The sequence below is a fragment of the Siniperca chuatsi genome, linkage group LG5 (genome assembly GCF_020085105.1).
Source record: "Siniperca chuatsi isolate FFG_IHB_CAS linkage group LG5, ASM2008510v1, whole genome shotgun sequence".
NCBI lineage: Eukaryota > Metazoa > Chordata > Actinopteri > Centrarchiformes > Sinipercidae > Siniperca > Siniperca chuatsi.
In genome coordinates, this window is record NC_058046.1 from 27,969,488 (window position 1) to 27,987,236 (window position 17,749).

A 17,749-nucleotide genomic window follows, 5' to 3' on the forward strand; every position below is an offset into this window, starting at 1 on the left:
TGACACCCATTAAATCTAGAGTTTATGGGGCCCGTGGAGGTCTGAGGCCCCAGGGCAGTTGCAGGCTTTGCCAGAATGGTACTCCATCCTTTCCTATTGCAGGTTAAGGGAATACTGTAGATACTGACATTGTGCAGTTTTGTTATTAGCCTTAATATAAGTATATTTTTTAAAGCTGGGGTGAGTTTTCTTAACCAGTTTGGCCGATTTTTATCCATGGAATAGCCTGTGACTGAAAGGACTATAGCTCCCATGATGCACCGGTAGTAACACCGTTGAAGTTCAAAGTTCAAACATTACAGTAAAAATAGGGTACTCGCTGGCTGGCTGCCTGTGTGTTCGCTGGGAATAATAAACACCTTGGTGGTCATAGAACCAATCGGTCGCCACAGCACCGAATACCGGCGGAGGAAATCGAAAATGGCCCTCAGCTAATCTTGCTCTGTTGTCGGCGGATTTACAGGACGACGGCTAGCTGGGTTCTAACGTTAGCACGCTAGCTTGCCAGGAGCACATAGCAACTGCTGCTAGCTAACGTCACTGAACTGGTACTCTTTACTCAAGGCTGCAGCTATGTTCGTCCAGGAGGAGAAGATATTCGCCGGGAAAGTGTTGAAAATACACATCTGCACCATGGACGGCACGGAGTGGTTGGAGGAGGTGACGGAAGACACCACTGTTGAGAAACTGAAGGAGAAGTGCTTGAAACATGTAGGTTTTTGGGTTGTTTGTGTCTCCCTTGTTGCTTTTTTTGTCCTGTCACTCCTCTGCCTGGGGTGTTTGCAGTCTACCATGTCCTCTGTGAAAACTGTCAGTGTCAGTGTCACTGGCTTTGTATTTATAGTAACTGGGTAGACTTTGCTATTTATAATTTAGCAGGTTGGATGCCCCTCTCAACCTAGCTAACTGTCCGACTCTGCCCCTTTTCTGCCCACAGTGGCTAGCAATAGAGGCATTCTGCTTTTCTGGCTGTGTATTATTACACAGCTCATGTCACTTCTCCTTCTATGGCCTATAGCATAAACTCAAGTGGTAGTCTAGTGTCTGTTTCTCATGACAGCATGGGAAGTGTACAGATTCAGTGACACATTTTGTGTAACATCAGCACATGGGCACATACATCACGATGAAAGTTTTAAATTTAATATCAGAGTACAGGCGTCCACTTTTAAAGGTTTAGTGCCAAAACAACCAGTTGATTAATCATTTAAGCTATTTATTAAGTAAAAACGCCAGACATACTCTGATTCTAGCTTTTTTTTTTTATTGTGAAAATGTGCTACTTGTCAGTTCTCTATCATTGTAAACTGAATCTTTTCAGGTTATGTGCTGTTGGTCAGATAAAAAACACAATTTGAAGATGTCACTTTTTTATAATATTTTCTAGACTAAATGATTAATTGAAAAGAAATTGGCAGATTGCATGATGATGAAAATAATCAATAGTTGCATCCTTACAGTTTGCTGTTTTGTATTTCTGAGATTCTTTATGCTGTGCTTGGTTTATAGTACGTGCATGGAAGTCTAGAAGACCCCAAAACACTTACCCACCATAAACTCATACATGCTGCTACAGAGAGAGTCCTCACTGACACTAAAACTGTCGCTGATGAAAATCTCAAAGATAAAGGTATGTAACACCCTATTTGACAAGTTTTGGGATTATGACAATCCTACACAGTTTTCCATGAACTGACCATGTTTCATATATGTTGTAGAAGTGTTGCTGCTCATAAAGAAAAGACCGCCACCGACCCCTCCAAAAATGGCAGACGTTAGTTCAGATGAAAAGGTAAGCTCAATCAACTTCATTAAAACAAAACTGAAAGCATTTCTTCGTCATTATTTTTTCATTCTGCACAACCGGCATCAGAAATGTGGGGTCTTTATTTTGCCTGCTTTGATTATCTCTCTTTGTTGTTTATCCTTGTTGTCACAGAAGAAACAAGATAACAAGGCTCCAGACAAAGATGCAATTCTAAAAGCCACCGGCAACCTGTCCACGCGCCACACTGACCGCACTGTGACCCAGCATAACATCAGAGATGTAAGGTTCTTGATGCAAGGGATTTAGTTTACGGGGTGTATGAAAAAGTTGAATCTAACATGCAGATTTGATGAGTAAGAATTATTCTACAAGTTTAGACCATTCAAAATTTGGTAGAGTATCAACCATGTTATTCATTTTTGTTGTGTTTGTGTTCTAGTTTCAGACGGAGCTAAGAAAAATCCTGGTTTCTCTCATTGAAGTCGCCCAGAAGCTTCTTGCCTTGAACCCTGATGCTGTTGAACTCTTTAAAAAGGCCAATGGTAAAGCTTACAATCCCTTTAAAACTTTACATATATATCAATAATCCTACAGTCAGGAAAGTTAGGATGATTGAACATTTTGTTTGGCATGTACCAGACATGGTAAAAAAATAAGGTTCTGCGACTGAAGCGGGAGAAGACATTTTTTGTTAAAACAGGGCAAAAATTCAATAATACATCCATCCTTTAATGCGCTAGAACACATTGGGCAAGAGACGGGGTACACCCTGGACAAGTCAGCAGTGTATTACAGGGCCAACACATGCACACAAACACATTCACATCTAAGGGCAGTACAGGGTTTCCAGTTGACATGTGAGTGGAAACCTGAGCACCCAGAGTTTACCAACACAGATACATGGGGATAACATGCAGACTGCATGCAGTCATGCAGCAGCTGGCTGCTGTGAAGCAACAGGGCAAGCCACTGAGCCACTTGTCTAAACTGATAGGAAAGCGTATTTTATTTTAAATCTCTGACAAAATGAGGATGAGATATTTTATGTTCTGTCTTTATGTACAGTTTTAGTTTTTGCCATGCAGCTCAATCCAGTTAACCTTGTTTAGAGTATTTGTTTTACATATCTGAGCCATATTTCTTTATGTATTTTTGCTGGAAAAATAGATCCTGATGATTATTGTTGTAGACATTTCACACATATTGCCCAACCCTTAGTTTCAGTTCTGCTCTCTTTGTGTTTCTGCGTCTTGTAGCGATGTTGGATGAAGATGAGGAGGATCGGGTGGATGAAACTGCCCTTCAGCAGCTCACTGAGATGGGTTTCCCAGAGAGCAGAGCCATCAAAGCTCTTAGACTGAACCAGTAAGTCTGAGCTGGTTTAATAACAACTCACTCACAACTGATAATGAGTCAAACTATTTGGAATATGTCTACAGCATTTATCTGTTATCAATTCAGCTCCGGAAGTTGAGAACTTGCTCAAATGAATCCCCTTGATGTACATTCCTGCAAGACTTTGACAAAACAATGAGGACAATTCTGAGTTGTTGCTGTTCTTGTGTAGCTCAACTTTAGTCTAATTCATCCTAGAAACCTTTTTTCTCATCCTATCCTTTCTTTCTGCAGCATGTCAGTGACCCAGGCAATGGAGTGGCTTATCGAGCATGTAGATGACCCCTCTGTAGACGCACCAATACCTGGCCTGGAGTCATCTGGGGCAGCAGGAGCCACGGCTGCCGCCACACCAGGCCCCTCAACCTCAACCTCTGCCTCAACCTCTGCCTCTGCCTCTGCCTCTGCCTCTGCCTCTGCCTCTGCCTCTGCCTCAGCCTCTGCCTCCTCCGCCTCTGGTCCTAACCTTTTCCGCAGCCTCTCCAGCCAGTCGAGCACAGAGCACGACATCAGCAGGCAGGACGAGCTCACAGAGATCTTCAAGAGGATCCGCAGGAAACGGGAGTTCAGACCGGACTCAAGAGTGGGTGGCTTTATCCAGTCGGAGCTTTCATACTAGTACTTTGACTATTACTTACTTTTATAAAACTAATCTCGGAGCTCACACCTGCCATGTTGAGGACAGGGTTAAACTTGCATACGTGCCTACCGTATTGCCAACATTATGATGTGCCTATACAGCATACACTGTTTGTTTTTCCATTAATCTGTATTGTGTAGGAAGATGCTATTTGTCTTCCCAAATCCTACAGACTCATTTCAGCTCCAAGATCTTGAATTTTTTTAACTGTGAAATTACTTGGTTATTTTTGCTACTGCTCTACTCTGTGACTGCATCATCTAATATACAGTATATAGGACTGGAATTGATGTATAGAGGCAGCCTATTAGATACAGAGAATATTGAAAAATGCACTCATTGGATATAAAGTGTTGGTGGCTTTAGTTATAGAGTTTTTATATTACTTTTTCTACAGGAACACTGCTCCCCAGTATCTCCAGAAATAGAAAAGCGATCAAATTAAAGCGCCATCTTCCAACAGAACACTTCCACTGTGGTTACTTTTTCTAACATACTGCCATTTCAGTTGTTGCAACTCTTGTTCCCAGCTACTTCTTCCACTGTACAAATTATTATTATTAGGCTCAATAGAAGTGTGATTGTGTATGTTGTTGTAATTAGACTTAGTTCTTAATCTAAAAACATGGTCTTTTCTTTGTTTCTGCAGGCTGTCATTGCATTGATGGAGATGGGGTTTGATGAAAAGGAGGTGGTTGATGCTCTGAGGGTGAATAACAACCAACAGGATGCTGCAGTAGGTTTACACATCCACTGCTATTCTGCTTGCAGCCATTTACACCATGATTGGCCCATTGACGCTAAAACAATTAAAAACTTGACAATGCTGGACTTGTATCGATTTTAAGGAATATTCATTAGTTTAAAAGCAGTAATCCAAATGAACTGCGGTGCCATGGTATAAAAAAAAACAACCCACTGGACACTGTTCTGTAGCTGCACTGTGATCTCTGTAAAGATATTAATGTATTTTCAAAAACAGAAAGGGAATTTGGTTTCTCACTGTGTTTTTTTCATCCTACAGTGCGAGTGGCTGCTGGGAGACAGGAAACCTTCTCCAGAAGATATGGACAAAGGCATCGACACCAACAGCCCGCTGTTCCAAGCCATTCTGGAGAATCCAGTGGTCCAATTGGGTCTAACCAATCCTAAGACTCTGCTAGGTACAGGCTAGTCAAATTGGAAAGTTGGAAAGTCAGGATAATTTTTTAATTTTGTAAACAGAGAAAAAACATCAGTGAAATCACACTTTAAAGGAAAATTCTAGCCCAAATAATATCAAAAACTATCTTTCACATCTTTGCTTATTTTGTCTTGTGGTAGTGTTTTTGAAAATTCCAACACAGCTAGTCTCATTCTGTAAAATGTAAGAAATCCCAAGCTGAAGCAGACCCAGCTGAGGCAGGCTGAGGGAACACAAGTAGATAAAAAAACAAATTTAGTAAATGCAATGAACTTTAAAGACTGAATATATTTATCAGTGTGACATCTGCGCTTTCACACCTGTCGTACAGTTAATTTGTTCCAGTTACGGCAGGACAGTTCCTGCGTGGTCACTGTGTTTCACTCACTTTTTCACTTTTTATTGGGGAACTGCTAAAATAGACAGAGTAGGACACAAGCTTAACACACATCTCTTTTAACTCTTTGTTATGTTCTGATGCACTCATATGTTACCATGATTACCAAATGATTTTTGCATGTATATATAGGCGATACAGACTGGAAGATTGCTTTCTTATAAGTTCGTAATCAGCAGATGGATTTAATAGTAGTTTAGCTGTTGAATTCATGCTAAAATCACTTTACTATCACAAAATCTTGTGGTTGGCCTGTGATGGTTTCATACCACAAACACGCTGAGACCCCCCTTTTCAAGTGGTCTCGGTCCAGTTGATTGGTCCGCACCAGAGTTCGACTGACAGCTTTCACACCAGCCTAAGAGTTCGTTTGAACTGAACCAAACAGGTTAGGTGTGAACGTACCCTGAGAGTTGTTTTTCCTTTTGAGGTTAAACCTTGGGCCTGAGTACTGCAAATGCACTACCCAAACAAAATGAAAGTATCTTGACAGAATAGGAGAGACAATGTCTTTACATTTAATTCTAAAGCCTTTTTAAAGGCTGCTGGTTTTGTTAAAATATATTTATTTCTTATTTCTTGTGTGCAGCGTTTGAAGACATGCTGGAGAATCCTCTGAACAGCACCCAGTGGATGAACGACCCTGAAACTGGCCCTGTCATGCTCCAAATATCCAGAATCTTCCAGACCCTCAACCGCACATAGAGCCTCCTGGTGAACCCCTGTGTGACTGTGGCAGCTTGTGCGTGTGTTTGACCATATTGGGATGTGTGTGCGTGTGTGTGTATGGATGTGTGTGTATCTGAGTGTGGCAGAGACACAAGCATTGTTTTTGCCTTGTAAAGACAAAGCTGGAGGAGTCAAAGTATGAATTAAGATGTTCTACATATAACTATTTATAGCAGTGCAGTAAAAAAACACTTATACAAAACAAACGTTAACATAAAGATTATTATTACAGTAATAATAAGAAATGGAGATTTAGTATGTTGTTTTTACATTTTAATGAGAACAATTTATAGTTATGACAGACATGATTTATTTTATATAATTTCTCCATGTGCAAAATGACATCAGACATCAATTTAATGTTTACACTTCAAAGAAAACTGTTTTTGTATGTTTTGCAATATTTAAATATCAATTACAGTTTTGTCTGTCTCTTTAAATTGTTACATTTCATCAGTGGTGAATGTGTGGAAGACTTCTGTCATTATCATGTTTGGTTTTTCTTCCCCCTTTGTCTTGTTTTTTTATCAAAATAACTGCTTGCAATTGAGAGGCTGGTGGTCAAAATGGAGTGTTTGTTTAGCTAATTGAAAATGGGCTTTCAGACACATTACCTCTCTCTCCATTCATGCCTGTGAGGTCACTGTAAGTCAACCGCCTCTCAGTTTAAAGAGGAGAGCATTTGTCCTTGAGCGTCTTCAAGAATATTTATTTGACTTTCTTGCCTTTTAGACGAAAGCTGTACACTAAACTTAGTCTTAGTCATGTTTTTACAAGAAGATTATATATTAGGCCTGCGTGTTTATTGTCAATGTGCTCTTGAATGTCATATTATCATGTTGCGCTCATTTAGCACTTGTTCACCTCTATGAATATTACTCACTGCAGCACTGAGGAAGGGTTCGTGTTTTGTCTCAAAAGCCTGTAATGGGATGTTAAATGAAGCTGAGCCTAATCAAAAGGAGTTTGCCTTTTTAACCTTTAATTTGAATGATGAAGATGCATGCTCACTTCATGCTGCGAAGGTGCAAGCATCTTCATACACACAAAGAAATAATAGAAGTTGAGACGCAACCAGTGTTGGTCTTTTGGTTTACTTTTGTTCTTCTGAGAGCAGTGAACATTTATGCTGTCAAACCAAACCAAAATGTCACTATATAACCTGCCTTGTCATTAGATGTACCCATTGAAAAATACCCTGTATTTCTGTGCAATAGCAAGGACTTCTGTTGACCTGTAAAGAAATATATTTGATTTGAGTGTTAGAGATGTGTGAACTGCAATGGGTAGTGTGTTACACAATATTAGCCTTTGCAGAGTACTTAAAATCTCCAGCTACAAGAAGGTGAGCTTAGCCTCACCTGGTTGTACCGAGAGTTAAAAACAGTATGGAGGGTGGTGTGTTTTGCCAAGCTTTTGAGTGTTTTTATTCAATATTTAAAATGTGGTATTGATGTGACTTTCTGCTCAGGGAGGCTGAGATTGTTTTTCTAAACCTGTCGTTATGGCAAACCTCTGCTCACCCCCTTCTAGTTTGGCATTTGAAAATGGCTTTAACTAATCTGTCTAGAACTTTGCTTATGAATAAGAGCACCACAAGACATGGTTTTGTAAATGCAATATTTGAAAATATTGAAATGTTTTTAGAGAGAAGTGTCTGTTTGAACTATGTATTATTACATTATTTATATCAAAGCCAAACTAGTAACTTGTTCTTATTTATAACATTTTTAGCAAACCTCGAAGCTAATCTACAAATGTGAAAAAATTAAATGATTCAAATGTTGTTTTTACAAACCATTATAATATGTGCTTATGGACTGGTAGGTCACAGTGTGATTTAAAGTGGTGCAACATGTTTGAATGAAGGAGGATTTCTACACTCGTCCGGAAGCCTCTGTACACCTTCTGCACTGCAGTGGACCTTCATCATGGCCACAGTGACCAGCTGTCTCACCACCTCCATGCTTTGCATCGGCATGCATACAAAACTGTCCTGTAATATCTTAAAGCAAGCATTGGGAGATTGTATGTTTTAAAGAAAAAGGTCCACAGAAAATGCAGACATCTTTAAAAAAAACAAAAGGTCAACAGGAACAGAAAAGAACAAAATGAACTTTATTGCTTAGGGACACTGAAGAATTGTTGGAGTCACAGGTTATTGTTTTTCACTCAGCTTTCATACAGGACTGTCCCAGATTAACAACCTATGCAATATACTCTCACAGTCTGTTCATTCAAACAGCCTCATGGTTACTGGCATCTAAATCACTATTGCATTAAAGTTATTTTTTGTGGCTGTATTCTTTGGATTCTGTGTTTTTTTGGGGATTTTTTTTTAAGCAAATGATGGTTTAGCAAGCTAGAGGCAGGAAACATCCAGTTAGACGGGTTCCATGTTTATAAGGAGAACAGTGTGGCGCCCATAAAGGCTCACAGAAGACATTTTGACATGTCACAGTAGGAAAAGCACAGGTGTAAATAAGGAAATGAATGATGGCTGAATTCCGTTTAGCTGCTTTGGTTTCTGGGTCCTGTTATTGTTAACGTTATTAGTCACACCTGTGTGTTTCCTACTATGACAAGTCAAAATGTCCTGTGAAAAGGCATATTGTGTGTTTGTACATATGCATACCTGGATCAGTGTGCTATTTGGAGTGCAGAACACAGGCCAGATTTAATGAATTCTCTCAGGCAGTGTTGAACGTCTCACACGATTAAATGATGTGAGAAGAGGAAGTGTCACTAGGCTGCAGGTTTGCATTTTATATTGTTTTATCTGCTGGCCTTCAGGAGAGTCGACCACAATAAAAAGAAATGAAAGGTAGAAGGTAATGTAAGTGCTCTAATTCAATTTGTACTTACCGGGATATTTATGGTTGAAATGTTCTTAAGCCGACTTGTAAAATATTGGTTTTTGTTGTATATTTTTAGTATACATACATTATGTATATATATTTACACCTTAGATGTAATTTTTTGAATCACTAGTATGCTCTTGTTAAGACGATGGGGGGGGGGGATGAGTATGAACGAAATGCCAGTAATTTTAAACAGAAGTATCAGCTGCATCCTTTTGTATTTCTTACTGTTTTGATGTGTGAAAACATATGTGCCACTAATCTTATCTTTTAACGTTACCTCATCAAAGTGAGTGTAGCAGCAGTTTTCTCTGTTGGAGGCAGAGGGGGGGCTGCTCCTGAGCCTCCTCCATAATCTCATCCTCATACTCGTCTGCAAACTCTTGAACCTCCTCTACGATTTCCTCCTCGATCTCTTCTTCAATCTGCTCTTCAACAGAAATGTTTTCAGAGGGAGGATTCCTTGGGGACCATGGAGAGCCCGAGTACTGCAGGGAGAAAGGTCCCCCTGATCTGTCTTTGTCCGTTTTCTTATCCTTGGAGGGGGGGGGGCTGCCCCTTACTGATAAATTGTCTTTAATGTAGCTGGGATAAAACCTGGCTTTTTATGTTCCTACACTAAATTTACCATGTCCTCTGTTAATGCCAACAGTGTGTGTCCAACAAGAGGTCAACAGGTAAAGGGCCAGTCCACCCAAATTCCAAAAGAAAGTATTATTTCCCTTTCTCCTAGTGGTTTATAGCCATGCTTATAGTTCTGGTTTTATTTGGCCAGGCACATACAATCAAAACTATCTGCATGACTTCCAAATGAGGTAGGTTACATATGAAAGTATGTTTTTGGATGATCTGATCCCAGTCATCTGCTTTGCCCTGAGTCCTCAAAGGCTTTCCCACAGTGCAACTCCTTCATGGAGGTCTTTGGTATTTTATTGGACAATAAAATATGATTAATAGAAGACTTTACAAATGAATAGGTCAATGCATCAATAAGTAGACACATTTTGAAAAAGACATAAATAAATAGCTGAATTCACACAAAGTCAACAAAATTTTTTTTTTTTTTTTTTTTTTTACCATGTACCAACTCTATTATGTATTTTTTAGGTTATTTGTTTTAAATCATTTCTCCTTTTGGAGTGCTTGCAGTTATTTTTTAGGCCTTATTTTCTTAACTATACAACTGTCCACTACATAAGATTGCCAGACCACACTAACATTCTCAGTTTTGTAATTTTATTTCAATTACACACTTATATCTGTCATTAGAATACCAACATAATTTTTTTTTTTTTGACTGCATACAAATTAGTGTTGGCACTCAGTTTCATAAAACCACTGAAATGCTTACAATTCCGAAATCACATTTCACCACTAGATGGAAACATTGGTCAATTCCACAACACAACACGGGACTATAATAATAAAAACGTGTACATACTGAATATTGTGATAGGTTCACACTGAAATTAAGGAACAACTGGGCATGATTGGTTTCAGTCAACTTGTCGAACAAATATTTAGTGAGTCTACTGTTTACAACAAGTGGAAGTAAATCAAAACGAAACAAATCAAGTTCTTAAGATGACAGAAACTTAGTAAGGTCTGTGTTTTAGCTTAAAAAATTAATGAAATATAAGTAGGAGAGGGAGTGACTGTTGGTATATTACTGATAGTTATTACCAGTATGACTAGTAACAATCTGGAAGGTAATCACGCATGCGCAGTATTTGCCTTTACGAAGACTGGGACGTAATTACATTTCTATGGGCAGAGCGCGAACACACCACCGGTTCTCGCTGCATAGTCCGAGCCTCTAAGATAAGTGTATATCTGTTAAGTAACATGAAACGTCTAGTACAGAGATAGATTTTTAAACAGAAGAGCCTCTGTACGTCGTGTTTCTTCATTGGAGAGCCCTCCCTTTTCTGCCTGGCGTTTGTTTCAGCTGAAAGCCTGCCGTGGAGCGGTTGCCACACAGGCCGCGAATCGGGTCTTGTTGCTGGGAGGAGACCATTCAGACTCGCCTCCCTGCTAGCATTATTAGCTGGCTATGATGCGTCGCTGCTGCTGGTGTATTTTCTACACAGCAGGCCACTGTAAAGCGAGGCAGGTCTTTGGTTAATTGTTTACCCCGACGGAACTGAAGGGTGTCTTGGAGACACACCACACCTTTCAAGGTAATGTCTTGTCAGCTAGCTAACGTCATTCATGGGGCCGATAAATGCAGTGCTGCTCCCGTAACGTTACAGTACACACCAGCAAGCTAACGGTTAGCCGGTTAGTTAGCTGCTTTACATTTGCATGCATGGCCGCTTAGCAAACCTGATGTTAGGCAAAGGTGTACCTTGTCACCTAACGGTTATTATCATAACACCAGCATACTAATGTTATAATTATAGCCATTCTAGTTAATTATCAATTACCTAGCTTGTTCAACAAGCCAGCATTGGGCCGTTAATAGTAACATAATGGTAAGATGGTAAGGTAACGTTGAATTAATGCCACAGGTAACATAACATTCATTTTACCGAGTTTAATTTTAGTTTCCTGGCTGTCGAAAAGTAAAGGTGAAATGCCTTAGGACCTTTAGTATGAATAGTATGTGTAAGCAGGTGTATGCACTTGTTTTCAAAAATCCTATCAGTTAATTAGAAATGCTGCGTTGGACATGTTCTTACTGTTTTGGTAATTGCAAATTTCATTAAGAAATTTTGTCTAGTGTGTTGAAGTCAAGCCAAAAAAAAAAAAAAAGTGGCCAAAGCAATGGAAATGTCTAAGCAAGACATCAGCCTGAAGGGGCAATTGAAACTGACAGTGCTCTGAGTTTGATGTAGGAACTGATTAGAAACATAAGTCTGCATGACTTGACTGTAGACCGTCTTTAATAGTAATAATACTTTTTAATTGCATAGCACTTTTCGAAACCAAGTTACAAAATGCTTCAAAAGCGAACTGACAAACTCACCCCCCCACCAAGATGACCCAAATTAATCAGTTAGAAGAGACAGGGCACAGAAAGATTTAAGGGAAGTTGCTGAGACAGCAAATACAATCTTCAATTGTGAGTCTAGACTGGGCAACTGCTATCAGAATATTGTTGTAGGATTTGAGGTTGTCAATCAATGTGAGGTTAGCTTTATCAATTGTGAGTAAGATTCCTCTGTTTTATTTATGGTTAAAATGTACTTTCTGCAAGCAATTTTGGTTCAAGCAACTAATGTGGTAATTTATTGAGAGTAGGAAAACATCAGATATGTTTGCTCTGCAGTTGTGGGCTAGTACAGTAACTAGTGTGCTTGCCACAGTGTACATAATGACCAGAAAGTTTCATTCTTGTATTCAGCACTGTTTTCAGTCACCATGGCCTCGCTGTAGGTTCATTTAAGTACTAGGTGCTGCAAAGACACTGTCTCCACTCTCATCAAGCATTTGACATAATGAATGTGATCATGCCTGTGAGGATGCTACTTTGGTACTTATGTCTTAACCACCAGATGTAAGCCTAATCGACCACTTCAGGGAGGATTAACAGCAGCACCCAAAACAGTATTTTCCTTAGTAATTAACCACCACCATTATTATTATTTAATTATTTATTGAAGAATCACTCTAATCAAGCATCCAGCCACTCAAACAAGCCATGCCAGTGAGAATTGCAAGTTGGCAATTGTGGATGCCTAATGTCCTGTTATTTGGTTGTGTCCATTACTCTGCAGTATTTTCAGTATAATTATGACTGTAACATCATGCTTATTTTTATTTTTAAGGATGGATGTTGATTTGTGTGCTGGTGGGGACAGTACCAGGAGAAAAGTGGATTTGACTGGGGTTGCAGAAGGCACAATGGATGTCGTACCATTGGAGATGTATGACTCGGCCAGAGCAAAAATAGCTGCCAACCTGCGGTGGCTGTTTGCCAAAGCCTATGGCATTGGTAAGTCATTGAATTTACGTTCACGCTACACAAACACTAAGCTATATGTCAGCTATATGACTTACTTACTAAATAATATCTATATATCTACCATGATGAACTTAACAGGTAGCGTTTAAGAGAACCTGAGATGGCGCTATCTGCGGCATATTTTCCTCACAGTCTCTTAGCTATTTCAGATGTTATAGTTGCAACAATGTGTTTACCCTTTTCCACATACCAGTGTCAGCAGATTGTGTAGAGTGTCAGTGGGGAAACACTGACAGGAAAAGAGAAAGCGAAAGAAATATTTGTGTGCACTCGAGCCAACACTAATTCCCCCATGACACTTGGCAACTGAAGCCTCCCTCACTGACTCACCACATCTTGTAGGGTGGCCAGTGAGATTGAACCCAAATCGGGCTGAGTGACAGGCACTGAGGATTAGGCTATTTTTGTTAGACTGTACTCAGAGCATGGAAAATACTGATCTGCACTGCCAGTCACTCATTCCCTGTTAAGATGGTATCAGCATTAGTAACTGGGCCTTTGGGCCAGATTTTCCTGTCTTGTCTGTGGTTGCAACCTTAAGGTGTTGAATAAATTTCAGGGCTGAGTTGTATGAATTTTTGGACAACCCCATTTCCTTGTGGCTGTAGAACTAGCAATTTTAAAAACCCCCAGCACTATCTTCTGTTGTGTAGTTAATATCCACTTTCTCTCACTGGGCACAGCTGAAGTGCATGATAAAGAGAGCTATTTAACTATTTGTTTTGTTTTTTATGTGTAGATGAATTTACTGTAGATCTGAAGTTTGGGAATAATTGATGCATGTCCACTCAGTTGCCAGTTTATAAGGTACATTTAGCTAAAACTAATTAAAGGATAGGTTCACAATTTTTCTAGTCTGTCTTAAAACAATAGTTAGGTGCCCATATGAACATTGAAACAGGTTTTGCTTGCTGTAATCATTCTTCCTGTTCATAATTCTCTTCTTAATGTGTTTTTAATGTAAGTGATGGGGGACAAAAGCCACAGTCTACAGTATCAAGTGGATATTCTCCAAAGTTATAGTGTTTTCAGTATAAAATTCTCTTGAAAAATTGTGAACCTATCGTCTAAGACTAACATAGCACCCTTGCAATAAATCCTACCTTAATGAAGGTTAATATGTTCATTTTTGTAAGTGCTTTAGAGAGTTGTTGATTCAACTTTGTTCATTTTGGTGGCTGTTGGAATTGTATTGCGTTATATTGACAGGTGTTTCTGAAATTTTGTTTATCCTAATTCATATAAATGGGATGGACAAAAATATAGTGTAAATAAATAAGATTTACTGTAGCAATTTCTGCAGACGCAATTAGTATAGCTAGCTTTATCTTGTTGGCACATAGTGGTTCTTACCAAGATACAAAACATCAATAGATAGATGTTGGAACTATTGGTGGTTGGCTGCTATGTTGTAGCCAGTGAGTGTGCTGAAAACCTTTTTATACCTTTTTTTATTAGCAGTGAAAGTTAACGGTAATTAACAGTCAAATGTCGATAATTTTTTTTTTTCTCTTGCATGCAAGTTTCCTCGTTCTACCAGCAGGTAACCGGCCATCATTAGGAGCTCCCGTTGGGGAAAAAATTAATTCCTTGGTTAAATAGTAAGCGTGGCTGATCTCTAGTTGAAACACTGACCTGTAGACAAACTGAGACTCCGCCCTTCATATCTCCAGCCAGTACAGTGTTGGCATGGTTTTCATATTCACTATGAATTATTATAGGCCCTGTAATCCAGTGTTTCTTTGTGCATACCTATATATTAACCATAGGGGTGTAATGGTACACAAAATTCACAGTTCGGTATGTACCTCGGTTTTAGGGTCACGGTTCAGTATGCTTTTGGTACAGCAGGAAAACAAAAATATGTATTTTTGTAATTTATTTTGAAAAATGGTAACATTAAACAGTGGCTCATTGGCTATGATTCTTAATGTAACAGTTAATGCACTCCAATACTGTCATATTGTCAATAAGAAAAAATAAATAACAAATAAATAACACAAATGTCACATGTTGTAAGATATTGTTGATAATTCCTGAACAACTGCAGCTTGTGCTCGTTTATACAGAGCAGCACAACAGACTGACTGAAATGCACACATGAAGGCACATTGTAGGGGGGCTCAAGCACTTTGACCATATGCTTAAATTCTGTATTCTATACGACCGAGTATGGTCGCATATCTGCAGCGATAAATACTCCTATAGCATTAGTTATTGATTTGGCACGGTCTGAATCTGCAGTGAGAGGCTGTGGGGGAGAAGGACTCCACTTCCAGTATGGTTTTGTCTTGTTATGCTAATTAGCGCATTCGGGTGATGCCGTCGTAAATGACATGTTTGAAGTGTTTCCAAAGACATACCCGACTTCAGTTGAACGATGTCGGCATACCGTTAGACACTCATAGTTGCCAATCGTAACTAAGTGGGAAACTGTAATGCTCCCATACAGAGTATCTAAATGCCACGGGAGGACCCTCCAGCTCTGGTATCTCATTTGTGTTTACCATTCGGAGGCAGCAACACTACATGAGCTTGACTAACTGTTCTAAGGCGACTAGCATGCTACAGCTGATAGACAGCAACTGGTGCTCTGCCAGAAGGTTCTGGGTAAAACTCACGCTCTAGAATTTCTATTCCTCGGGTGCAAGTAGTCGATATAAACAGACTATTTTGACAGTAATAGTTTGGGTCATAGGGCATACCGAACCAGACGTCCTGTACCAAATGGATTCGGGACAAATACACATACCGTTACACCCCTAATTAACCATGAGGGGAATAAAACCTGTCATATGCTAGAATGTTGGCCTAATTTTTCTCGGCAGACCTTCGCTCACATAATACATTTTTAACCTCTAAACTCAGACATACCAACGGGGAACATCCTGACTGTTTGGCAGGTGTTTAATCATCAGTGTCTGAAAATTAACAGCATACCGCCATTGTTTTACTGCAGGGCTGCTATTTACCTTTGGATGTGCTACATGGTGTCTCCTTATCGTAGCTGTTCAGCTTAGTCAGTATAAGCCTCAGCTATCTGGCTATCTGATGCAAAAGTCCCATCATTCACTGCTTTGCATGTTCATTGCATCAGTGTAGTCTCTGATGAAATCATCCATCATTATCTCAGAGGCTCATACAAGCTTTCCTTTGTATTCTGCAGTCTCTTACATTTCTGGTCATTACAAAGATTACCTAATGCTACTGAAGCATTCATTTTAAACAAATGACAGTAAGATTGGAGTTTTAATGGTAATCCAGTTTGTGGATGGAAAGCTGTTGTCTCTTTTGGCTGTTTTTTAGCCCAGCGTTTTGCTCTAAACCCTATTTGTACTAAGGTTCATTACTTAGGCTCATATTTTCTCAGAGTTCATACCAAGGCTCTTAGGCATTTGCTTGCTCAGTTCACTGTCTGTCATCGTAGGCCCTGGCTAACGATGCATGCTGAAAAATGGAGCATCTCCGTACAAACAAAAACAATGCACCACAGATGAACTTGGGAGATGCCTTTCAGTTACAATAGAGTATACAGTAGCCCCAAAGCTTTGGCGATTCAGAGGGTGGCAACTCAGGTGCAGGCACAATTATCTTCCTCCCATGGGTACTGAATATATTAGGCCCACTTGATTTTCACCCTATGGCTCATATGGTGTCTGCTACGATACTATTGCTGCACAATCGTTTGCTTGGCTTGTGCAATGATGGACAGACACGAACAGTGCCGTGTAAACAGTTGAAGTGACGTAGTTCTATTATAAATAAGTGCAGCCATCTCGTGATGTGGGGGTTGTCTGAGATTGAGGTGCGTCTGGTGTGTATTCATCAGCATGCATTCCCTGTTAAGTCTGCGATCATGCATGTCTATGTTTATGTACATGCTCTCATGTCCTACTGCCCTCTGCATGTGCCACAGCTGCTCCCAGTCTGAGCGACAGACAGCCAGACACAACACCAGCGAGAGTAAACCCCGTCATGGTTGCAGGCACATTGCTCGTCCTTGCCCTGCTCTCCCCTGCTTGTGCTGATCGTGGTGTGGTGCTGATCATGGTTGGCTGACTCTGCTGTAGCACATCCTTGGTCTTGCTGCCTATCCTCATGCTCCACCCTGATCCCAGTTAGTATATTTTTCAGCCTGGCTATTGGTGGCAGGAGGGTGGGAGGCTGCTGCCACACAACATCAGTGTCTGTGAAATGAAGTCAAACGTGAAGTCTCGCCCCAGCCAAACCCCTTTGTTTTCATATACAATCATTCCCACTGTTCTAATGTGTTTATATACTCAGACGCAGCTCTCTAGGAATGACCCATACTGCTGGTTGTTATGCATAATAGATTAATGCTGTTGTACAATGACATCCTTATTTGCACCATGTGTACGGAGGCAGACAGCATATCGGTGAGGTCTGTGTTGTTGTATTGCATGAGGAATGCAGTATACAGGATCGATGTGATCTGAGCATTAGCAGCTATCTACTGACATAAGGGCTGCATGGTTAATGATATTAAAATCGCCATTTCAGTTAAAACCTTTTATGCAGTCTCATTCCTACATGACAACAAATCTTCATAGTTGCATTAGCAACCAATCCTTTTTTCCTGAACGTTACTGTGTTTTGTCCACTTCAGCCTGCTAGTATTGCAGCGCTGATTAGGGTTGGGCCGATGAACGATGCCATTGTCCATCACCAATGGCTGCCAAGCTAATAAGAGTAGTTTATCACTATGACTAGTATTTAAAATAATTTTTATAATCATATGATCTGCTTAATGAGGTAACTTTAAGCATAGTATTAACTGTTCCTGCTGCA

At 39.9% G+C, this 17,749-nt stretch overlaps 2 protein-coding genes across 4 annotated transcripts in view; both read left to right on the plus strand.

Moving 5' to 3' along the window:
- The first annotated feature begins 274 nt into the window (after positions 1 to 274).
- Positions 275 to 8,415, plus strand: ubac1 (UBA domain containing 1). The gene is made up of 10 exons (XM_044197787.1): positions 275 to 711; positions 1,510 to 1,630; positions 1,719 to 1,792; positions 1,940 to 2,047; positions 2,208 to 2,310; positions 3,025 to 3,133; positions 3,398 to 3,746; positions 4,453 to 4,539; positions 4,828 to 4,966; positions 5,973 to 8,415. The coding sequence occupies exons 1-10, from the start codon at positions 574 to 576 to the stop codon at positions 6,086 to 6,088; spliced, it is 1,344 nt and encodes a 447-aa protein (XP_044053722.1). The 5' UTR covers positions 275 to 573; the 3' UTR covers positions 6,089 to 8,415.
- Positions 8,416 to 8,720: 305 nt separating this feature from the next.
- Positions 8,721 to 17,749, plus strand: part of camsap1b (calmodulin regulated spectrin-associated protein 1b) — a 32,437-nt gene continuing 23,408 nt past the window's right edge. Inside the window, exons 1-2 of one of the 3 annotated variants that reach the window (XM_044197756.1) lie at positions 8,721 to 8,943; positions 12,744 to 12,910. In XM_044197756.1, the coding sequence (XP_044053691.1) occupies positions 8,930 to 8,943; positions 12,744 to 12,910 (181 nt within the window). In that variant the 5' untranslated portion in view covers positions 8,721 to 8,929. Of the gene's footprint in view, positions 8,944 to 10,711; positions 11,154 to 12,743; positions 12,911 to 17,749 lie in introns of those variants that run through there. The other 2 variants (XM_044197758.1, XM_044197757.1) reach the window with 2 other exon arrangements.

Bases quoted from the DNA above. Each gene is read 5' to 3' on its own strand.
- ubac1 (XM_044197787.1), top strand. From the start codon at position 574: ATGTTCGTCCAGGAGGAGAAGATATTCGCCGGGAAAGTGTTGAAAATA. The intron at 4,540-4,827 runs GTAGGTTTACAC...TTCATCCTACAG, and splicing joins ACAACCAACAGGATGCTGCA to TGCGAGTGGCTGCTGGGAGA. The intron at 4,967-5,972 runs GTACAGGCTAGT...TCTTGTGTGCAG, and splicing joins CAATCCTAAGACTCTGCTAG to CGTTTGAAGACATGCTGGAG.